Source organism: Vanellus vanellus (assembly GCF_965231255.1).
Source record: "Vanellus vanellus genome assembly, chromosome: 1".
Taxonomy (NCBI): Eukaryota; Metazoa; Chordata; class Aves; order Charadriiformes; family Charadriidae; genus Vanellus; species Vanellus vanellus.
The window spans coordinates 202,223,487-202,248,479 of NC_138905.1; the positions used below are offsets into that span (position 1 = coordinate 202,223,487).

The 24,993-nt window shown below is 38.1% G+C and overlaps 1 protein-coding gene across 2 annotated transcripts in view; it reads left to right on the forward strand.

Moving 5' to 3' along the window:
* MICU2 (mitochondrial calcium uptake 2) overlaps positions 1-24,993 on the forward strand; it is a gene marked incomplete at its 5' end in the record, with an annotated part of 146,541 nt that overhangs the window by 71,145 nt on the left and 50,403 nt on the right. For both annotated transcript variants that reach the window (XM_082498207.1, XM_082498208.1), the window contains one exon: positions 14,143-14,290. In XM_082498207.1, coding sequence (XP_082354333.1) covers positions 14,143-14,290 — 148 coding nt within the window. The remainder of the gene's footprint in view (positions 1-14,142; positions 14,291-24,993) is intronic.

Genomic DNA, 24,993 nt, shown 5'->3' on the forward strand with positions numbered 1-24,993 from the left:
TTACACAATTCTGTTCTTGAATTAAAGGCTGTAGTCAAACTGTTTCACAAAAGAAGTCTGAGATAAAGCTAATCTTAAAAACTTTGAAGAGGAGAAGAGAGAATTGCATCAGTTGGAGTTCTGGACCTCCCAAAGAAATGTAATGTTTGTGCTAATAGCAGAATCTGCTTCCAAGAATATAGCAGCTTTGATAAACGAAGCAACACTGATAACCACCGAGGTCTTGAAAAAGAAAATCAGCAGATGCTTGATGACCTGCTTAAATGGTACTACAACCTCTACAAAAGCTGTTTAAGGTGCAGCCAGAATGACTGAAAACAATTTTATCTCTGGTACAGAGGAATGTATCACGGAGAAATGGATGACCTACCAGGTACAGGTTTTTGCTAGATTCAGGTGCTGCTGAGAAGAAAATTGTAGTGCTGCATTGTGACCTTGCAGTCTCGCTGAAGGTGCAGCAGTGGTAGGCTCTGAAGGGAGGATTGAGAAAACATACTTGAACTTTCTTTATAGAAGGAAAGTTCAAAATTACAGGATGGAATTTGTAAACATTAGTAAAAAATGAAGGCTTGTTATGACACTGCTTTAATCAGGAATACACTGATTTTACACTCTCTAATAGCTCCAATTAAAATAAATATTTGTCAATGTAACCTTATTCACAGCGTTTCATTTCGACTTTCAGGATAACTCTTGTTAAAACTACTGAATGTAAAAGAGATCTTTTTAATTTCTCTGATGTAAATCTAATATCCCGGACAATCATCTCCCTGATGCCTGGTTTAGAGGTCGTGAGACATTTTCTCTTTGCAAAAAGTGTGTGTATACATTTAATGCAAGCTTCTGTTACCTTCTGCTGGTGCCTGTAGCCTTGTCTCATCTGTTCCATTTTCCCTGGTTTTCTTGTTAGAGGCACAACTGGTTTTAAAAGTTCTGATCTACACAGCATCACAGAGCGTTTAGGATCATTCTTACCAATTTTGTGTGATGTGTTTTGTAATCTGTTGAAAACTTAAAATATTATACAAACCTGAGATTAAATAATGCGTACTTAGTTCAAAGCAAATATGTCGATTTGAATAGGCAGAATTCAAGATTTCTGAATTCTTGTTTCAAATATTTTGAGTTTATTGTGCTTAGTTTTAGAAAAGTGTGTTGATGAAAACATTTAATTAGTAAATGGGAATACCAGAATTTAGATAAAACTTTCATGGTGATTTTTGTTTTTCTGAACAAAGTGGCACAGCAGAACTGTCTAAGCATTCAGTCCTTCCATGGGTAATCTCTGTGTCAAATGAAAATGCTTTAGAAGAAAAATTCTGCATAGGTAGAAAGTTTAAAAAAATAAGCAAGACTAGGAAAAATATGTCTGATCGTTGGAAAATATAGTGCATTTTAAGACATTCAGGTTTTACACATAACATTGTCACAAGATCAGTGGCTCCTACAGAAAACAAATCATTTGTTTAGAAGTGAAGTCAGCAGCTTTATGGAGAAATAAATATAATTTTACAACTTAATTACAGTGTAAACATTTCTTGTGGTTGCAATGGCTTTGTTGTTACTGTTGTATTAATCTTATAGGACATATGGATGTTTGTTTCGGGTCCCTCCTGGGACCCGCTAAATCCTCTGAGCATAACTCTGACCCCTCTTCTAAAGAGCTTAACTTGTTAGCCATTTTTCATCTATGTGACTAAACCATTAATAAATTAAAAAAGAAAAAAAAAAAGGAAAGCTTTAAAGTGATTCTGTTTTCTTTCTTTTACATGTTGTTACTCTCTGATTTATTTACCACTGTGGAAGTTTTATCTAATAGTGTTAGTTCGCTGTATTTAAAAGTGAAGAATTTCACACTTCCCAGATGCTGTTGAATGCTTTGGGAGGTTTGGTAGTGGTACCCTTTTTCTATGGCAACCTAATCAGTTCACTCCCCATCACTTATGGCAGCTTTTTAAGTACCAGGCTCTCCGAGAACTGAGAAAACGTCTTGACGTAACATAGGTAATAGTGGCATTTAAAATCTGACAGACTTTTTGTGAAAAGAGTATTGTGATAGATTCTGCTAAGTATTTATTTTGTTTTCAATTTGATTGCTTATGCATGGAGGATATCTGGCCCCGTTCTCTCATTTCTTTTTGCCATTTGCATGTGTCTTTACCTTGGAAAATTTTGTTATAAAAGGGCTGGAGAAAAACTTAGAAAACATTGTTTTCCTCAGGAAAGTTTCAAGCTTCTGGGGGTGATGTGATTAGCTCTGTAATGTTCACATTACCACAGAAGAGAATTCTGAGTCTGAACGCAGGTTTCTTGTCTTTCCAGCAATCTGTCACATCTAGGATTCTTATATATTTGTTCTTAAGAGAATAATATTTTTGAGTATTGCCTACTATTTGAGCTTTTCTTCATTTTAAACAATGAATTTTTATATTTTTTTTTTTTAATTTCAGACTATTTATAGCAAGCTTTTGTGTAGTTGTATGCTCTCTTCTATTTTGTTGCGTTTTGGGTTTGTTTTTTTAATGAAAAAAACCCCAAACTACAAACTGCAAAATTCATAATTCTTTTACCGTTAAATGTTTTAAGTAGCTTTGCTGCGTAAAGCCATCATACCAGTGTGCAACTGGTATGTACACTGGTATGATGTACAGTGAGTGATTTGTGGTACTGTTAAATACATGTGTGGTTTAAAACAAGAGCCTTAAAGCACCACCTTGTAGTTCTTGTGACCAAGGAGATCTCTCTTTCCATGAAGAATAAATTCAGGGCTCCTGTCTCAGTTGAGCACCAGCCAACAAAACCTTCTTCCAAGATTCACTGCATTTTTTGAACTATCTGAGTTTTCTTTATGTCAAAGCCTTCAAAAAAGGGAGACAGTGAAATTTGGATAAATTCATAACAACTACAAGTTTCTTTGAAAGTATTTGCAGGCTGACTAAATAGAAGCACTTATTCACAGAAACTGATGACAGCTAGCATAGATGATGCTTGCATATTTAAGATTGTCATCTTTTTTTTCAATCTCTGATAGTATAATATAAGCATTTTTAAACCTTATATAGGCATCTTGTTTTATTTGGTTTGACTTGCATTTACTTTTCTATACAGAAACGTAGTTCTTAGTCAAGGAAGATGAAATCACAGGATATTTCTGCTTTGGGGGTGCTTGTCCTTGGTAGAGAAGAAGTTGTGAGTCCGTAGGTTCTGCCACTGCATGGTTGGTTTTGATCAGAGCTGCATTAGCCTGGTCAGCAACTGGAACACAGGGTGTATTTCTTGTAATGCAATCCCAGTGTTGTGATGAAAATTCCCTGGCAGGGCAAGTCCAAAGTACCTCGGTTAAAAATTAACAGTATTCGCATTTTAATGTGTAATTGTATTTGGCACACAGCGGGTTTCAGTGGGTGATACAGAAATCTAAGGCTGTTCTACATCTACTTTTATGGAAAGCACCATGCATTCAGCCACTGTTTAAAACATTGTGAATGTGCAAACATGCTAATAATAGTGCTTAAACAAGATTGGTATTCTGAAACGTATTTCGAAAACATGCAAGCGACAGTCTTCTCTGGTGACAGGGAGGCAGTTTCTTTCACAGTGTTTCCCTTGAAGCACATACATTGTCTGTAAAATACCATGCCAGCGTAACGCCTTTTCAGGAATGCTTTTGGCACGTTGTTGCAAATGTAGGGTGTACACAACTATTGGAAATGTGGGTAACCATTGACAGAGTTGTTTTAAAAAGCTTGTAAGACCAATTCTGGTACATTTTTTGTTTTTTTTAACTTTTCTCCTCCTATTATCACTAAGCTCCTTACTATCTTAATTCCCATTCTGTTGCATTTACCACTTCTTTCTCAAGCCCTTACACCGATTGTGGTAACCATCTTCTTTCTAGTCTCTTTTATTCATATATGGACATGGTTATATTTAAATCAGCACAACCATTAAATGCCAACACAATATATTGTTTAATTAGAAAAAAAAATTCTTGCAAATTTAACCACTTTGGGTTTTTATTATGTAACTCTTGACTGTCTTCTTACATACTCCTACATCAATCTAGCTCCCTTATCCTCAGCTTTTCACCTCTTTAATTTTCTTTTGAACCTGTACTGCTTACTTTACCTATCGGAAAGTCATCTCCCCTTTTTTTCATCTTCTCCCGGTCTTGGTTTTGGACATGCATTCTCTTAGGTCCTTGTGCTTAGGTCAGTCTACTACATCTACCATTAAACAGTTTGTTTTCTCCTTTAAATTCTTACTTATAAGCAGTGAGTCCAGAATTCATTTGTCTTCTGGTTCAGAACAAAAACTGGTCTAGCATTCAACTGCCATTAACTTTTTTCCTGTCACAGTTGTTACAGGACCAAGTGCTATGACAGTAAAAAGCTTTCAAAGCAGTAAAGCATCAGGTAAATACATGGCACCGTGCAGTTGGCATGAGTTGGACTGCAAATATTCCCACAGTTTGAAGTTGCACTTCTCGAACTCAAACGCATATGGTTTCATTTTGAAGGGCGTGCAGTTTAACTGAACCACCACATAATAAATGGATTATCTCTTGACGTAGTTCAGAACAGATCAGGTAGAGCTACTATCTGAGTTACACAAACAAAGCGAGAAGCTATTTGAAAAGGGCATATGTACATACACATACAGCACAAGCACATGTAAGAAGTAAACTCCTGTTAACTTGAAAAGTCCTAAAAATCTGCAAGCCCAGGGTAAGGAAAAAGTTCAGATGGCTTAGAGCCTCTCCCAGCTCCTCCTGAGTGTGGCGAGAGACACTCCATATATCATTTGAACCGAGCAGGGGGAGGAAAAATAGAGATATTGTGGAATTTTAGAGGCAAATAGTTAAACTCCGTGTATCGATTACACTTTTGCACATAGCATCTTTCAAAAATATCTACCTCTTCTTACCTTTAAAGGTAAATGTATTCATGGCGTCACGTTTTGACTGCACTTTAATGTGCAGTGATTGACTGAAAAAGATCAGTGAGAAGTAGGTACAACATATTTTTCACTTAAATCCACTGACTATGAAATACAATGGTGGGGTGATGAACTTTCCAAGAAAGCTGTACGAACACGTTTCCTGGGCGTGTTGCCTTTGAGGTGTCTATGTGGTCCCCCTGCTGCTCTGTATGTACTTAGTACTTCTGCATCAGTGTGTTTGAGCGGTGTGTCAGCCTCGGTAGGGGAATGTGTAAGCAGGGCGGTGTGATAACTTGCAAGTTGAGGTGTAAATGTATGGTTTGTTAAATGAACCAGTTCTCTGGCTTGTTAGAGCTTGGGCACCTTATCTGCCTTCGTTAAATTTTGTTAATGGAAATGTGTTAGTTTCCGACTTCTTTTTAAGTTTATGTTTAAAACCGAGCTCTGCTAAGGCTGAAATTTCTAGAATTGAATAGTGAAATTAAAAAACCTTATCAACTGAGGCTGTTTTCTATATTATCCTTATATTTGGTTTAATCCTCCATGTGGTGTAGGTTCTAGTAACAGTGGAAGACCTGCTCTGTGTGCACCAGTTTAGTCTGAACTTGGTGAAATACAAAGAGTGGCAGAGAAAAATTAAAACCAAAAATGTCAGGGGTTTCAATGCAAATAACTGTTCAGCTGCTGCTTCAAATGTAACCGTCACTAATTAGCGCTAGCACAGCAGAATTGTCTGAGCAGTTATTTGGAAGAAAGGAGGGGAGTGGCACCTGTTAGTACATAGAAAGGGCTTCATCTAATTTTGGAGTATTTATATTCAGCAGTGTTAAGAGTAGCCAGACATAAGCTTATTGCATTCTCATTCTCTGCTTGTCCTTCTTTTACCAGTCTGTTCTCTGTCTCAGAAGTAGCTCCTGAGAAAGTATTTTAATCTTTTGTCCATTTCATATTTCAAGGGATTTCAAGGCTGCTAGAGCTTTTTGTAAGGTAGTTCTTTATTCATTTTCACATTGCTAAACAGTCATTCAAATACTTAGAATTTCTTTCCAAACAGAAATCAGGGCTTTTTTCGTCTTCGTTCCTGGCTTATGTTATGTCCAGGCTCGCAGTTTGATCTGCAAGGTCAAAAAATATAATGTTGAAAAAAGTAATACAGATCAATTCACTTCATAAGAACATTTTGCTTCTGATCTTATGTCTTCAACTTGATGTTGATTTTGGTAACTCGTGCATTTGATCAAGGCTCTGCATACTACATGGCTCCCGTTCTTTATAGTGAAAGCACAAACTACTTTTGCACATACTTGTACAAGCTTTCTTAAATATTACAATCTTGAGCTTTCTGTAAGTCACATATTTCTATCAAATGGGTTTCTTGCAAAACCCTTTTTCATCTGCAAGTTATTGCATCGTATGAAACTTTCAAGCATTGAGATCCAAGCATTATCCTCTGTGCATTCAACACACATGCCGGGTATGTTAACATGTGCAGCGGGGTTTGAGGTTAAGTTACATTTTCTGATATTTTGATCATTTCAAATTGGATTGAGTTGAAATTGAGACACAATAATGACATAAGTTAACTGCGAAGTTTTCATCAGTCTTACAGAAATCTGATACAGAGTTGCTAAAGCCATCTGTAGATCTAGTGTGAATTAATGGATCCAAACCTAAGGCTCCCAGAGAGCCTGCTGGCACCAACTGGATTTTAATTACATCCCACACATTGGTTTAGTTATCCTTATAGCAGGTAAAATGAGTGGTGCAAGTTAACTCTTCCAGATCAGGGAAGAAAATAAGAGTATTGATCTTCTTTTCAGAGGAGTAAAAAAAAAGTGCTATAGGTTAGGTTTTTTTCCCAAGGGAAAGTGAAAGAAGGTGTATAGATGATGGAGGAAAGAAAGGCAATGAAAGGATACAATGAGACAAAATAAGTAAATTATATGGAAAGTAGTAGAGTGAAGAAAGAAAAATTATGTTGGGAAAAATTAACTGGAAAATGTAGATGTATTTTATAAGCAGAAAAAAATAAGATGGAAAATATATAAAAGGTGCAGGCACATCAAAACAGCAAATTCTGTGCAAACAGAAAAAGTAAAATGAAAGAAAGTGGAAGACATAATTTTAAATTTAAGGGAGAGATAAGTGTATATGCTTATTTTAAGTAATTTCTGACTCATAATCAGCTGCAAATATTTGAGTTTGTACACAAGTACTTACATTTTGAATGGATGCAGAATTTGCTTAGCAGTGTTACCAAAATCACATCACAGTGATCGGCAGTGTTATGAAAATCACAGGTAAAGGTTGTCACGGTTTTATTTATGTAACCCTTCATTTTTATTTAATGTACTTTTTTTAAAAATGTTCAAAGATACAGCAAATATAAGGGGTTTACTTGCTTTAAGCTTGCTATTTTACTAAAAAAAAAATCAAAGCAAAAGATTGAACACCATGAATTCTTTATTAGCATCCTAAATTAAGAGACTGATAAACAGATTCATTACATCGATCTGAAAATTAATTGTGAGAAGTAATGTTGTTGCCCTTAGGCATTTCTCGGTGCAGGAAGCCAGGAAGGAAACCATAGTCGTCCATAATACTTATAGACGCCAGTGGCTGGCCAGCTGCTGATCCCTTGCCATGTCGACTGCCGAGGAAAACACTTGCATCCTTCTAGAGCCCTTTTTGTGTCATTCAATTCTAATTTACCATCAGCTATCGTAGCTTTACCATGGGCATTCTCAAACTGGCATTGAAGGCTTGACATAAAACCACAAAGGGAACTGAATTCCAAGTTAAAGCTGAAACTTCATTCTTAATTCACTCGGTTGTGCGGGGGTGCTGTGGGGCATGTGGGAACACCCAGCGTTTGAAGCCCTGGCTGTACCCACACACAAAAGAACAAGTTAAGGATGGAATTTCAGCCCGAGCCTTAACATTAATGCAGCATAGCTCTTTGTGGTTTGATTTCTTCTTATATGGCACTGTTAAAGACAAAAATAAGCCCAAGACAATTTCAGAGTCATTTTAAATTATGCTTACAAGAAGCTTGTGCAAGCAATAGTAATAGTTTCTTCTCACCCATTGCCTCTCAGTAAATTGGAAATTTTGTATCCTGCTTGCTTTGAGTTTGCACTGTTGGAAACTGCTGAGGTGTTAGATTACAGATACCTTAATATCTGAAGTCCAGCCTTAAATACATAATTGTTTCCTACAGTATACCTGTCTTTACTTGCAACTCATTTTATGGAATAGAATTAAAGAGGAAAACTCTGCTTTTTGCCCTATACATGCATTTTTATGAGCAATATGAGACACTTTGACAGCGTTTTTAGAAATGTCAGGAATGTCAAATCTTTTTTATCTGAAGGACTCCTTGGATGACTCAGGAAAAAGTATTTGGAAATTAGTCAGGACTTAAATGAAGTGAGAAGGACACTGAATTGTTGAGAGAGAGCTTGCTTCTCTATGCATACTTCAGATTGGTACTTTAAAAGAGGATCAATCTTAAGTTAAGTGATTGAATCAGCCTTTTCTTCAAAACAGTTCTTATTCAATCTTCGATTAGGCATTTGGAATAGTGATTAGAATAGTTATCTGGTCATTTATCCCTTCTCAGAGCAAATTAGAGTTATGCTTCTAATCTTTTTTCAAAAATCCATAGTGCTCTACTTCTTCCCATGTATTTCCATCCTTTACCAACTGTCTTCAGTGGGTCCGGCATCCCTGCTTGCTGGAGACATGGAGAGAGACATATTGGTGAAAAGAACAACGGTGAAGGAGGGGGATGCAGGTTTTATAGGAGCATATATGCTGCTGTTGTATAGACTTCTCTGTATTTTACACTTAGACACATGATGTGGGCATCTTGAAGCAGGTACAGGCTGTGTCCCCTTTTCTGAGACAGTAGATCTGCTTTTGCACAGGATTAGGGACTGTCCTAAACCATAGTTTCAGGACTAACTTGATCACTGGCAATAGTAGTCATAGTAGCAAACAATTTGGTGGAAAAAAGTGATATAGTTAAAGAAAAGAGTTTGGTAATTATGGTCCAGAATACCTTCTGAAATAATTCTTTTGATTTGGAGAATAATTGTAGTAAAATGTTACGCTCGTGTTGTTTATTTAGGTTATAAGAGTGGTTTTGTGTGATGAAGTGGAGAATAACTGAGGCAGCGTGAAGGTCACAGTTGGCAGTGTGGCTAACAAAAGTGTGATGACCAAAATACAAAAAAGATGTCACTCAAAGCTTAATTAAATGCTGGCAGTATGTTTAAGGAAGAAATTAAGAAGAGTAAGCATAACATCTTCAGTATTGATTTTTAAATGGCAATCATCCAGCTACATTCAATTTAATTAAAATTGCTTAAATAATTGTACTGAGTATTTTTGTCAAATTATAAATTATATGGCTGACATCTGAAAAATCGTCAGTTTTTTGATGTCGTTACAACTTGACTGTGAATTCCTAGTCTCTGATGCCAAATGTAGCAGCTTCAAGTCTTTAATTGATATTAAACCAATTTGAACAGTATTATTGTTGGTTTTGGAAAACATTGTGAGAAAGATGGCAATTAAAAGGCCTTACGTCATTGTGATGTGCTATTTGAGTATGTGGCCACTGATGCTACCTGCCTTCACTCTGGACAATAAAAATCTCCACAGTCCTTAAACACTGCCTGGTCCGGCTGAAGCATGTAACACCCCTGCCACCACCTCTTCTCCTCTGAGCTTCTACCCTCTGCTCACATTTGCCAACATTTTCAGTCTCTCAAGCAATAAAATTGTGCAAACGTGTTTGGTGGAAAGGAAGGTCAACATTTTTTGTGGTGTTCAATCGCTTCCTGCGTCTTCGGAACAGTCTGTCCAGACAGCTAAAAAAAGTCCCTGTAATGCACTCCAGAACTGCCATTCTCACCAGTTGTTATAAAGGAAGCCTGGATTAACCACATTTAATGGAGGTGCTGGTGGTGTACCTGGTGGTGTGTGGAGGTGCTGGTGGTGTGTGAAGCTCTAGTGGAGAGCCCAGCTCAGCCTTCTTGATAACTTTCCCGTGGGCACTGGCAGGCTGCTGTTAAGTCCCCCTGAAGCTTTCTCTTCTCTGGGTTAAAAAAGCCCAGTTCCCTCAGCTTCCAGATGTTCTGTAGTAAAAATGATCTTAATAAAAACTTTCAGATTTTTTTTTCTTAGATTTTGTGCAGAATGCAAAGCCACTTGGGGAAATTTCAGCCTTTTTTCTCATAACTGTCAAGGGGGGTAAAACTTATTCAGCATTTTTGAAATATTTTGATAGGCTTTTTATGTTGTCTCTACATGCTTCTATCCCAGACCTTCACTGAGGCCTGCCTTGTGCTTCTCCATAAATTAAAGTGCAAAATAATGGGATATGAGATAACTGCAACTATTTTGCTTTCATGTTGCACAGTCTTTTTTTTTTTTCCTGTAACATTAATGTACTTGGAGTATGCTGTAGAGACTGTCACAGTAACCATGCTAAAATGTGATGGGAAAGCAGAAATAAAGATACCCGTCATCATAAAGATGGCAGGTCAGCTTTGTAGCTGGTGTAAATTTTTACTGCCATTGGAGTGCCATGAATTTTCCATCTGAGGGCCGTACACTGTTCAGAAGTAGTAAGCAGTTGCATGTGAGCACCTGAGCTCTAGCGTAGCTCTAGCTGAGCTCGTGCTGGTGTCCGGGGGGCTCAGAGTGCTTTCAGCAGGTTCTGAGCTTCTCATACTGTGTCAGAACCTCGGGAATTTTGCAAAAGCTTTGAAAACAGAGTAGGAGATGGCACAGCTGATGCATTTCATCCCATAAGGTTTGCTCATCACATTTGTGCTAGTACTTGAAGCTGACTTTCATAAGAAATGACCCATGTTGCTGTTTTGCAAATCAAGGATGCTAGTTTCGTGAAAAGAAATGTAATTCTGATGGGAATATGTTCTTTTCCAAATACAAGGCACTCTTCAGAGTTAATATGTGAACTTGTATTTATCTATTTCAGTTAAAATTGGGGATTGCTGAAATTCAGTGCTTCGGTATCAGTAGCAAGTTTAGCTTTAGACAAAATTCAGACAAATCCTGCAAGACTTAAGAAACTTGAAAATCCATTTGGTTTGAAGATGTTGTAGGATTAGCTCTTCACTTTTTGTTTAAATTTTTTTATTTTGTATTTGTGCAGAAAGATTGCTTTTCATTCTGTAACTTTAGTTAAAGGACAACTGTGAATTTTCCATTATTTTTTTTTTTAATTTGCTGTCGGGCAAAAATTGCTCATGTTATTATGAGAAGCAGATGATTTTTAAGAATGCTGCATGTTAATACCCAGCAACTGAACTATTCATTTGGTATCTGCAACGTTTGTTGAATCTTGTTCACTAGGCAATTAGAGTCACTTGTCCCCCAAAGTTTTAAAAAGAATAAAGCTACAGTTCTCATTACATTAGGTTTACTTTAAAACAACATTTTCCAGAACGTACAGATCTGAATCACAGAACAGCAGCAGTGCAGCTTGTGTTGTAGGCCATACTATGTAAGAAGCTTAAAGCACTGATATTAGTACAAAATGGTTGTATTCAAAACAAAGCAAACCTTGGCTTCAGATACTTAGAAGTAGCCCTAATTCTCCCTGCATATCAGAATATGAATGTTTTAATTCTAAAAAAAAAACCAAAACCCCAAATACTCATGATTGTTATTGGTCCTCTTGCCCCTGCCTTCATTGAAACCTGAGGTTTGAGGGAAGCAAACACACTGCAAGCGGAAACTAAAGTTTACTATACCAAGGTGCTTTATCATTCAGTGAAGTATTTTAACAAGTGCTTAATGCTAATACAAAGGTGCAAGGCATGGGATTAAATGGCAAGTTGCAGCCTTCTATTTAGAACTAAAATTAAGTATAATATAAAATATGATGGTAATAATTGTACCCAAGCGATGGCTATAGGTTTGCCAGTTGTACCCCTTGTCTTGAGATCCCCAAATTGTACGAACGTTTGGTCCCCATATCCAGTTAGGGACCATGGTGGGTAGAGAAAAAGGAAACCTAATGACAGAAAGTTGAACTGCTTCATCCTCTTCTCTGATGTCTCATTGTCCACTGAACTGTTTTTTCATGCTTTCTGCAATGGGCTGGTTATTGCCCGCAGCTTGAGGTCTACCCTCCTGTTCCCAGAGTGCTTCACTTTGAAGGAGTTGATTGCTACTCTCAGACCACACTGGGTCCCATTATTTGGAGCTGTATCAGTATCAGTCCTCCATCTTTTTCCTCTACCTCATAAGCCTGACATTAAGCCTCATGTTTTATATTTTAACTTCAGGGCCCTGTCTGAGAGATAGAAGCTCTCGTCCCAAAACAGCTTGTATGTTCATCGCACCAGCTAGCTCCCATGCTGTCTTTGCTGCTTCATACCCCAGTCCTGGCATGTTGTCAGCTGGGTGGAGGAAATGTAACTGCTAGCGCTTGATTCTGCAGTTGTTCGAACTCCGCAGAGGAGGCTGAATTAGCAGTCCCCATCCTGGAGGAACAGCAAGTTAAAACTAAAGTATCAGAAACCTGATCACAGCTTTTAAGTGGTTCGGAGTCCCATTCCCATCTCACTTGCCCGCTCCCTGGATGTGTGCACACAAACGCACAGGCACCCCATTACCTGCTATGCTATTTGCAAATATCTATGCATGTTCCTGATTTTCATAACAACCTCCTGTGCAACTGGGTGCCTGTTACCTTGTGTGTCCCTATAACCAGTGCTGACTTCAGCAAAACCAAGCGAGGTGCTCCCACTGGTCTCCCCCGTCCTCCATTGGCATCCTGTCTGCCTGTCTGTGTCCCACAGTTCGCCCCATGAACACACTCGGCACAGCAGACCCTGTGTTTTAACATAACTGGTGAGACCCTCGCTGCACCTGCAGCTGGTCTGAGTGTAACCAGGAGCCGCTTACACTGCCCTGTCTCAGCAGTAACCCAGTTTGCAAAGCACAGCATACGCCAGCACTATACTGGACTGCTCAAATACCAAGCAGTCCATAGGAATGATTCAGAAACTGAAAACTGCATAAACAAATAGTGATCGTTTGCTGGAAGATGTGATGCAGCACCTCTGTAGGCCATGCCCTAGCCTGTACCCGCTCGTCTGCATCACTCACCGAGTAATACCACGGGCACTGACCGAGCTGCAGATCCATCCTGCTGTTTACTGACTTGTTTCAAGTATGTCCAAGTTGGGATCTCGGTACTTAGCCTTGGATTTTCATGCCTTTCCTTCACTCTCTCACATTGTTGAACAGTCTTAAAATTGAGTGATGCTGCTGGTGGTAAAATTGTTCCATGATTAATGTTCAAATACACACAAAGTGTTCTGAATTTTAGAGTGTCTCGTTTTCCTGTTGTCACTATCTCTGGAATCCTAAAATGTAAACATCTCTGTTCCAGTGCGTCTGTGTCCTCTCTTGCTGCCAGTAAGTGCTGTTACTGCTCGTCAGCGTGCTGTCAACTTGTATGATTTCAATCATGCGTCTCAATATTTAAGGGGGGGGCTTGGAAGTTTTTTGATTGCTTGACTAGTTGAATCTTTGGGGTTGATGATAAAGTCTCTGACTCTTTTGTCAGTATTTTCATAGCTTTTCCCTGTTTCTAACTCCTCTGAAAGGCAGGCCCATACTTAAACTAGAACATCATATTAGGAGTTGCTCCAGAACTTGATAATTAACTGCAGGAGTGGATCATTTGCATGGATGCAGAGCACATTTCAACCTTTGCTGAGCCAGTCACTAAGCTGGCAAAATATTATTTGCTGTTTGGTCAGTTGATTTTTTTTTTGTTGATTTAGCGAGCTGAATTTGGCTCAGCAAGAGACTGACAAGTAGCAGAGCTGGCAAACAAGGAGGTGCAGGACCATATGGCCAAGACCAGAGGATTGGGAAGCAAGGGCAAGCTTTGGTGACAGCAAGCCATTAATTTGGCTCAGCTGCGTTGTTAAGGCATGCTCTCAGTGAAGCCAAAAAATACTTTGGATGTCACATAAGCATGTCATTCATTAAGACCGTGCCATAAAAGCTTTAATTTCTGGTAGTCTTTTGTTGTGGCTACCCAGAAAATACTGAGGTTAATCAAGATCGAGTATAGGATTCTGTCTAATTACAGAGTTGGTCTACAAATGCAACCATCTTTCTGCATGGATTTTTTTTCTGTTTCAGAAGGAAGATGTCATTAATGCGGAAAGGGACGAAAGACTCTCTCTTCGGAAGCATCGCTTCATGCATTTTGCATCACTGGAATATGAAGGAGAATATTACATGACACCAAGAGATTTCTTGTTCTCAGTAATGTTTGATCAAGTTGAACGTAAGTCATTTTCTCATCATTGTATTTGTGAAGGAAAAGAAACTTGCAAGTCCCCTTAAGGATGTAATCTGCAAATCACTGAGATAAGATCCTTTATCTCACATAAATCAGCAAAAGACAATTTGTAAATGTTATGTATACAGATTCTGAGAGGCACCACCACCCTTTACACTAGTGAAGTGAGGCTGATGATTTAGAAATCTGGTGACTTGATGACATTACGTCTCTGCATGATATGTATGTCTGATCAGTATGTAGTTCCTCAATTACTTACGTGCCACAGAAAATACTAGGACTGTAATATAATAGTGTTCATACCATTCCTGGCCCTGTTATCTGTCTATTCACTTTGCCAGTAAGTACTCTGTGACCTTTTTTCTTAGAAGAGGTAGTGATGGGAGTGACTCGAATGAGTGTAATGAAGCATTGAGCTCAGCTCTAGGTTTCTGGTTTCAAATCTCCTCTGGCTCATATAAAACCTAGCTAAGAACAAGTAAAAATTGTATGAATGTTTTAAACAAAGTACTATTAAAAGCGTGCTTTCTGGGGAGAAGATAGGACCAGGAGACAAATAAAAAGTGCGTAGGTGGTAGTACTTCTTTCCTCCTGGTTTTCTGGCCTCATTAACTCTGCCCTGTTCCTTAAGCTTTTTTTATGTGTCTTTGTATCACCTTCTGTAAGTTCCACGTCACAGTAATTTTTTTAAATGATAGGTTTTTTTCTCCAAAAATTTGACTTCTACAGCTTTCCTAATAATTTTTTGCTTTAGAAAGGTTAGGTTCCCCAAATTTCAGAGAGGATTGTCACTCAGAGGACAAATACTTTGTTAGTACATCAGCTCAGGGAAAGAGGGGGAAAATCCCAACTTTAATTATTGTTTGCTGAAGTCTGCACATGCTGACAAGGGGGGCACGTTGTCTAACAAAAAACATTCGTAGCCTGGGATGTGCTGCCCAGCTAGCAGCAAATGTCGGAGTGAATTGGGGGTATCAAGCAGGAAATACAGAAGGGAATTCAAGGTAATGTGGAAGGGCTTGAGAGACAGGAAGGAAGAAGGAGACCTTATTGCACTGTGATTTGAGCCTTCCCTGCCGAGGCAAACCTTGGGCAGAACTGAGTTTACTGACCTGCAAGTGGTCAAAGAAGAGGACACAAGAATCTGTAATAAAAGAAGTTTTCTTGTGTCTGCCAAAAATCTATAGGTGATAAGGATATATGGCTTCGCTGCTGACACACAACTACTAATATTATACAAAGCTGAATATAAATCCTTAGAAGGACTTTATGACCTTGAGAGTCATGGAGACTCTCAAAATAACATTATTTTTTTAAAATATATGGCTAATGGAAAGAGTTCTTTCCCCTTCAAAACTTAGGTCATTAAGTTAAAAACCTAGGAGGGATTTTCTTTTGAGTTTTCCAGCCTGAAACATTGAAAGACAATGCATACTGATATTTTCAGTTTTGAAGTCGTGGGTTTCAGACAGTTGTCTGTGAAAGCATGGTTAGAGAAATAAGTGTTTTTCAGTCTTAGCAGTTCATACATATTAATTGGTTACTCCAACTGTAATAGTACACATGCAGATTTTTAATGAAGTGGTATGCGGGTAAGATTTATTTGTAATGCAGCCAAGTTAATTTCAGCTACTTTGCTAATATGAGTAAGAAACCAGGGTTAAATAGAAAAGAAAAAATAATGACGAGAAAAAACACATGAAAAAAAAAAAAATCTTTGCACTAATGCATATTTAGCATTTCAAATTGAGGTCAGGCTTACAACAATAGCATCATACGCAATTCATAGAAAAATGTTAATACTCAAATCTAATGCTTCTAAACATTTTTTTAACCATCATTGGTGTAGGTTCTTTGACCAGTAGCATAAACACAATGGTAAGCAATTATCTTCTAGTCATATTGCTTGGCATTTTAGATTTTCTTGTAACTGCAACAGACATAGCATTTGTTAGCAGAGAAATACGGTGTTTTAAGTATTTTCAAGGCAGTGGTTTGTTCATTGTATTTAGAAGAGTTTCATATGAGGAAATTAAACAGACCTATCTCAAGTGTCCGTCCAGGTATACTCAGAGTAGATCAAGATGGTGAACTTCATAGCAAAGTAGCAATTATTTTTGGAAACTTTCTGTTTATATGATAAAACTAATTCCCTTTCTCCCTGAACAGTGGTTTTATAAAACTGGCATACTGCAATTTTAACATGTGATACTGCATACAAATGGTGAGTTTTATGATGCTGAACTTAAAGCTGTAATGATTTGGTTATTCTATCCCTATTTTTGATTAATCACTAATGAAAAAAAAAAACTCTCAGAAAAATTTGAAGCACCCTGGCAGTAACCATTCATCTTCATAAATATTTGCTTGGAGTTTGCCCATTGGTCGCTATATATAATAATATGGAAGACTTAGGGCTGTTTTGAAGTTTTGTTTCTGCTGTCTTTTTTACAGGTAATAGGCAGGAACATGTGACCAGCCTCACGAGCAATTTAGCTGTGTACACCAAAAAATATTGCCGAGGTTGATCACAAGATTCTGTTGCTTTGTTCCTATTCAGAGACAAACACTCCCAAGGGGGAAAAAGGCGAGTGAAAAGAGGGGATGAGAAGCAGTTATGGGTTAGGAATAGGGGTCCTTGTCCAACAGCCTTGGGGTTTTTGCTCACTGGTGATTGTCATTGGAGAATTACTTTGAAATCTCCTGTTAGTTTTTAAGCATAATTAAATTTAGAAGAAAGTAAATGTGGTGTAAACCAAATGAGTTGTTGGTGCTAGATCAAAAGCTCTAACATTAGAAAATACCAAAATATTTTAGCTATGTCCAGATTGTCAAGTGAATTCCTGTACACAGTTGGGTGGAATTTATTACTGAAGCAAAAATCTTAGGTGTGCCCTTTGACAAGGTTGCAAAACACGCAATAAATTAAAATTTATTGTAGAACACTTTCCCAGATAAGAAAACAGATGAACCGTAGTGCAAATATATCAACTGTCATCCAGCCCAAGTGATCTTGAACCCTGCTTGATAGACCTTAGTTCACTAGTTCCGCTCATTTGTTTCCTGGTGCACGGGCTTCTCTGTTACTCATTTTCTTTAAGGTAGGCCAAAAATTGTGAAATCTTGGCATTCCTGTTGATTGAATCGCACCTGCAAAGTTATTTACTGTCAGGGTGATAATGAAGAAAAATATTTACAGTCCTGCCATCTAAGGAGAATGAGCTGATAACAAATGCAGAGTTTCCTGACAGACTTATTTTGTTCTGCATATTGACAAAGCAAAGAGCTCTGTAAAGGAAGAAAGGCACCGTCCAAAAAAAATTTACTTGCTTTTAGATGCAGTGTTTCACACTAGATTACCTTTGTAAATATTTGCCTAATTCTATTACTGTTAGTTATTTTATGGACGGAAGCAGCCACCTCTTTATGAACAGTGACAAAGAGTAAATGAGATGTGGTAGTGTGGCACAGCATTTGTGTCAGTACAAAAGACCCATGACAATGTTTTGTACCAGTTAAGGCAGTGCATATTAAATGCACTGTTGGGATTTTTGGATTCATGGCTATATGCCGTGTAATCTCATGTTAAAATGATGCTACCACAGGGATGTGTGGCAAACTGTTGCAAAACCCGCCAAGTTCTTCTGGGTAATTGGTGGGATGTTCATGTAAACTGTCATATCTGATGCAATGATAGTTTAGTAAAAAAGTGTTTTCTATTACTCTTCTTATAATGATGTAAAAACTTCTCAATGTCTAGTAAAGTCTAATAAGAATAATATGAACTTGCTGTGTTGCATCAGAAATTCTAACGTTTTTAAGATAACAGGTATAAGAAGGATAAAGCTCAGCTGACTTACGCTGAATTTTCATTGCAATGCAGGAGTATTTTTAAAAGACTTCATGTAAAGCTTGTGCTTTAAACAGTTGTGCATATTTAGGCTCATATTCCGGATTATACAGACAATATCGCGTTAGAGCTTCTCCATGGAAATATCATCTCTGGTGTGCTGTTGTTGTAGAACATATAAGAAAATCTGTATTAAATTTTGAAAGGACTACAGATAGAGGAATCTTTCAGAAAATTAAGATTTTGCATTACATTAAATCTGGACTGTGTTTATGTTTATTTTTTTAGAGAAGATTATTCCATTCCAGAAATACTTTCCTCTTTCAAGTGGAAGACAAACGTTCAGGTTAGCTGGTTTGATAACAGTTGATACCCGGTAAATAAAGATCTTGATCCTTCTTTATGTACTCAGTCCAGATTTAATGTATCATAGCATTTAATGTATCATAGCATCTTCATGTCCTGAACCGCTCCTTTATCTGCAGTAAAACAGATTTTCCCGTGTTCTATAGCACCACGGTGCTATAGGCAGTATTTCCGTGGTAGTCTTACATGTCAGTGAGTATTAATGCATTTTAAGTTTGCTGGGAGAAGTTATTTGACTTGGTTAAGTTTTCTGTGAAAACGTAGCTGGCACAAGGTTGTGGTACATTTGCAGGCTTGATAAGATATGTGACTTCATGTTGCCTGCCTCAGCATCAGCATGGTCATGAACGTGAATGAATCTGAGGAAAGGATACAGTGCAAGGCTGCAATGGCTGGAAAATGGAGTTCTCCATTGTCCTTAGCGGATATCAGTGCTGGTATGGTTGGTGGGCTTTGGAGACCCAAGAGGGAGCAGCCCGTAGATGGGCACTTCAGAACGAGCTGAGTCAGTCTTTTTGTTCCTGGATCTTGAGGTTTTGCCACCAATGATCTTCATGGGATTGGTTTATCTAAAAATTAATTTGAAGGGAAATAGTTCTTTATCTAGAAACAGTAGAAATATTTCAGCAATTCCTGTAATCTTGATAATGTGTTTTTATGTCTGGACATAAGCTTTGTTTTGAAACCAAAATAAGGACTAATGCATTTTCGTAGCAGTTGCATCACGAGGTACTACGTAACAGATCAGAGATGGGATTCTTGAGGAGAAATGGGGTCTTCCAGCCCTCAGCAGTCAAATCTGATCTGTCGGCCAGACTGCTTTTTTGGTTTATTAACCACAGCCCTCTGCACTGGCTTATTGTTTGCTCTCATTTTTCAGAAAAACTTGTAAGGTTGAGAGTCTGAAAAACAGATGCAAGAGGTGCGGGGATTAGAGCAGAGGTGTTGGGTGGGAGCTGGCTTCAAGAGCTGTAGCCCCTGCAGCTGCAGCAGCGAGGAGCCGTGCACAGTCCGATGCAGGAGCAGGAGGAAGGATTGAGCAGTGGAGTTTGGAGGGGAGGGAACCATGGAGCAAAATCACTTAAGAAGAAGCAGGTTTTAGCATATCATTGCACAAGGAGAAGGTGTCCTTTTTTTGCCCCCATTCTGTTTCCATGCCTTCAACCATGTTATGAGACAGTGCTGAAGGTACCTGGGATACATTCTTTGTAAGGTCAAATAGGAAAATATACTTTTGATCCCTACAATTATACTGGCACTGTATGAATTACATTAGTATTTTTGTGGTTATGTCTGCGTGAGACAACAGTAAGGTTATAATAAACTCGTGGCTTTGTTGTGATTAATTCTTATTTTTCCCTTTGTGGCATTGCTGACTAGCTGGAGAATGATGCAGATCAGAGTTCTTATCTCGATTGACTGCAGTGCTTACTGATGAGGTAAAAACTTTGGCAAGATGTTATGTTTTGAAAATACATCACTAGCTATTTAGCTTTCTGAAAAACAATTGTTAGTGAGAAGATACATTGCAACTTTTCAATGAATGAAAGCAATTTTTTAAAACTCAACACAAAAATAGTACTAACTGGTCAGGCTTCAACAGATTTGCAAGCAAGAGGCAAGCGGTCTCAACACACATCTTGAAGGATTTAGTTATTTAAAGTGTGAAAGTTATTGGTTATTTAATGGCATTTGAATGGAAAACAGATTCCCTGAAACGAATGAAAATATATTGTGCGCATACAGAATACTTGTAGTACAAGTAATGGAAAGATCTGGTTATTAATAACAGGAGTCTGCTTGTTGTATAAACATCGGCTGCCTTAGAATTTTAGAAGTCTTGAAACAGTTTCTGCTTTAGTCAAGTATTCCAGTTTTGAGACATGCTACTGTGATACTTAAATACTTAACAGAGAAGTCACTTTTCTTTTTCTTATACATGTGGGCAAATTTCAAGAACTTATACAGTTGTTCTTGGTCTCTGAATATTTTTCCTTTTTGTAAAGATTTTTTTATTTTTGTAGAACACCGCACACTATTTCAACTGCGTTTAGAACATACTGTCAGCATACCATAGAAAATATCTCTGGGATTTTTTCTGCCACTTTTTGTCAGATTACTTCAGTATTATTTTTTTAATAAATTCAGTGGAACTTAATCAGTTCTGAAACATCCTGTTTAACTGACAATTAAGTCTTAACAGATGTAGCGTGAAAATCAGATGCAATGAATTTTTATCACTCTTAAATGTATTTTAATTTCTTGCAACATATGTCCTTAACACAGACAGGTATTGGTTTGTACCTAAGAAGTACAATCTGTTTTTAAAATTCCTTGGGTTGTATTCAGATATTTAGAACTGATGGGGATCTGGCGGAACTTCAGTGGACGATAGCAGGTGCCAGGAGTGCAGGTCAGGCTCCTGCCAAAATCTAGCATGCATTCTAGCCTCACATTTTCTGTTGTTTGTAACTCTTTTGGTGCTGATGATTCTGTCATTTTCCTTAGGCCAATGCTGAATTTTTATTATATTAGTCGTATGATTTATCTTTTTTTGAGAAATCTTAATGTAGATTGGTTTTTTTCCCCTGCATGTTTTTACAAGAAATGTTACATTATGGGGTTTGTTTTAAATATCTAAGCTAGAGCCATCGGGTATCATTCACTTTCCTTCTAGGCAATAATAGCAGGCAAGGTGTGCATTCTGCTTTGGTAGATGAGAGGAGCTGTCCTTGCTTGCCAAACGGCTGGGGTCTCCAGGGAGACCTTGGAGAAGTTCCACGGCTCCCTGTTTGAAAAACACTGGCATCAATTTCCTAAGGGAGAAACTACCTGGGTTGTGCTGTTTGTTTGACTCCCCAGCCCCGCACCTGCAGTGGGTTATAGCAGAGATTGCACTCAGTAGCCTTTCTCATCTACTGTGAAACAAAAGCAAATACCGAGCTCCAAGACATTTCTCCATGTGTAAAACACAGGTTTCTCTTGTTAGAGCCACCTGCTTACGTGGCAGTGCCCTCTCTGGTGCTTACCCACTTCCTTACTGCAGAGGAGAATACAGCTGAGAGCCAACTCTTAGGAATCAAATCAATCTTCCGCTGTTGTTCACTACATTAGAGAGCTCCTCACACCACCGTCCATAATGCTGGCAAGCACCTGGTCATTCTGCTGGCTATATCTTTAGTTAAATATTTTCCCTCAGACCTGGAAAAGGCTTGTGTACCTGAAAGCATAAGAACTTTTCAGACATAGCTAACAAAAGATACCACGTTTTCCAACAAATCTTGCCGTGGTTCTTAACAGGTGAAAGGTAGTTCAGCATTGTTACTAGGTCCAAACGCATCTTAATTGTCCATTCTTGTTTTTTCTATTTAGCTTACCAGTATACAGAAAATGCCAGTGTCCTGGGACTTTGTTCACCAACTGCTGTGATCCTACCTGGCTTAATAAAAGTAAAAAAATGGGCTCCTTATGTGGAATTTGAATATAAAACATGGCCAAGCCAGCTTCCATTTGACTTCATCCACACTATTTCAGTTGTCTTTCAGAAGAACTGACGTTTCAAGTCTTCACTGTGATACAGCATGTTTTCCCAAGTGCTAGCTGCCTTCTCAAACCTTGAATTCATGTCCTTTGCACCAATACCTCTGATATTGCTGGAACTACTGGGGCAGTGGAGTCTTACTGCTGTATTGCTACTGGCAAGCACTAAGTCAGTCACATATCCCAGCAGAGAAACTGCCAGTTCCAGAAAACAGACGACTTCTGTTTTTCTTCCACTCCAAATGGGTTTTGGTTTTCGTTTTGTTTTTCCTGCGAGGAGTGAGGTGTGTTTGTTCTTACCTGTGGACTGGATCCAAACAGTTGTGAGCCTTACAGAGCAAATTCTTATAATAGAGAATGCTAAAATTAGTCATTTTGTCTCATGTGGATGGACATCTGCTTTTCCATTGAGACTGTATGTATTTACTGTGCCTGACAACTTCTGAACAATCACCCACACCCTGACATAGCAATTATTTCTTCTCTGTGGATTTTTTGGCGATAGAGAATGTGAAAGCTCTCTTCTGTTTTGCTGTCACTTTCTTGGGAGAAAATATAAAGCCTAACGTTCAAAAATTTCATCTGTTTCTCTGGCTTTGTTCAAATGGGCAAAAGAGAATAACTATTTAGCAGCAAAGAGCAACGTTTTTTGTGATGTTTGTGGTGGTAAAGGCAGTCTGCTGTTGAAAAAGAGGGGCTTTTAAACCCCTATGATCAATTTAGAAGTACAGTGGGCAACATAAAATAACTTTACTTTTTTTGCTAAAAGAAAGCCATCTATTGTTCACTTTTCTTTTGCACCCACTTCAAGAATTGTAAAAAGCCTACTTAAAATTTGATTAAAATTTCAGTTCAATCTCATTCCTCTGCAGCTAAAATAAACGCTCATTATTATTTGTGTCCAGTACTGCTGTAAGGAGGAAAAAGGATATCTGGTTAGCTGTACCATTGTAAGAACTCTTTTATTTATTGCCACAGCTCGCCTAAGTTAATGTATAATATCTTGTAATGTGTTTTTAAGGATTTCTGTGCTCTATTTGGGTGATACGTAATGGCTTAGCACTTGGTTTTAGCATTTCATGGCAAAGTATGTTAAAATTTATCATATATATTCTAAAAGTCAGCTTTTAGATGCATTATAGATAATTATATTACCACTCAGCACTGGTCTTGCTTGGTTAGGCAGAACCAAGTAATCATTTTAAACTGAGATAGGGTAGATTTAGATTAGATATTAGGAGGAAATTCTTTTCTGTGAGGGTGGTGAGACACTGGAACAGGCTGTCCAGAGAAGCTGTGGATGCCCTATCCCTGGAGGTGTTCAAGGCCAGGCTGGATGGGGCTTTGAGCAACCTGGTCTGGTGGGAGGTGTCCCTGCCCACAGCAGGGGGGGTTGGAACAAGATGATCTTTAAGGTGTCTTCCAATCCAAACCATTCCATGATTTTCTGAAAACACTTAAACTCATTTAGCCTGGACTTTACTTACAGTTGCTACATGCAGAACAGCTTCTAGCACTATAGGTGCTTTGGTCCTCATTTGTGGCTCCATGTGTCTGCTAGGCTGAGTGTAGTACAGTAGAGCAAATTATTTTCTGTGTTCTTAGGTGAAGAAAGTTTTAATGTAATTGGGGAATCATGATTAAGACAAAGAAAGAGATATTTGGTAAAGAACATCCTTTTGGGGGGCTAACAGCTTGATATCCCCGTGTAATATATACCTATGCACAGGAACAGGAAAATTGATCATTTTTTCAGTCCGAGATTGCTCTTGGAGGAATAATTAGTTTTGTCAGAGAAGCTGAGTATGGCAGGAAGGAGACAATGCAAGGATAATTAGAGGCAGTGGACACAGAAGCTCAGTATTCTGAAGGCTCCTACAAGTTAAATGAGATGATGTTAGTGGGAGTTTTGATGTAAAGTGTGCTTTTAGGTTTGTCTCCTCTGTTATCTTTACTGAACAAATATTTCTGCTCTATTTCTGTTTTGACAGACCTAATCCAGTTTTTCCTCTGGTGCTCAATAAGATCAGAATTCTTTAGAAAGTCTGAATGTAAAATTAAAGCCAGGATAAAGCCAAATGTCTTTTTGAGGTTTGCTTCATCAGATGATTTGAATTCAGGGGAGAAAGATTTTTTTTCCTGGGGAAATAAGACAAATCTAGGAAAGAATGAGTTTGGTTTTTTGAAAGAGACTATTGCTCTTCTTTGTCTAGATTTTTTTTTCTTTCTGCCAAACTTTTCTCTTTAGAATGTGAGGAGTTTGAAGTCACGGGGTCAAGAGATCGCTTAACTTTGCTTCTCTTACTCAGTCTTCAAGGTTCACCCCTTGGAGTGGAGGAGGTGTTCTAGTTGGTGCACAATACTTTCTTTTCTACTAGTAGGGAAAGCTGATGGACATCGTGTCAGTAATTTATTATTAAACGTACTACTGGCAGCATTTATGTTTTTTCTCAATTACAAATTAACCAAACCGTTTTGGCCACTTCAATAAGGCACTATTAACATCTATTTTTAAGCTCTTCTATGATTTCTCATTACTTCAGTTCTCTCTGATCTTTTAGGGGAGTTTTCAGACTTTTCATGATCCTGCTTCTCTTTCCATTACCACCTTATCTTCTGAATAAAGACAACATTTCAAATTAGGTTTATGTAACTTTCTTCATTCTGGTACTCTCAAAAAGTAGTCAAAACTAGATTGCTCCAGTAGTCTTTTTGTGTGGCAAAAATAGGATAAACCTTTCTCAGTTTAAAATACAGGAGCATTCTGTTGTCACTTACATACCCTTGGAGCCCCTGCTGTAGGAAAACTTCCCAAACATCTGTTAATTGCTATGTGACAGATGTTAATGATGTATAAACAAGTTAGACTGAGCAGGGGCTGTTAATGGTTTGCTCAGAGCTTCTGCATGTGCTAATAACAGAATGAGCTAAT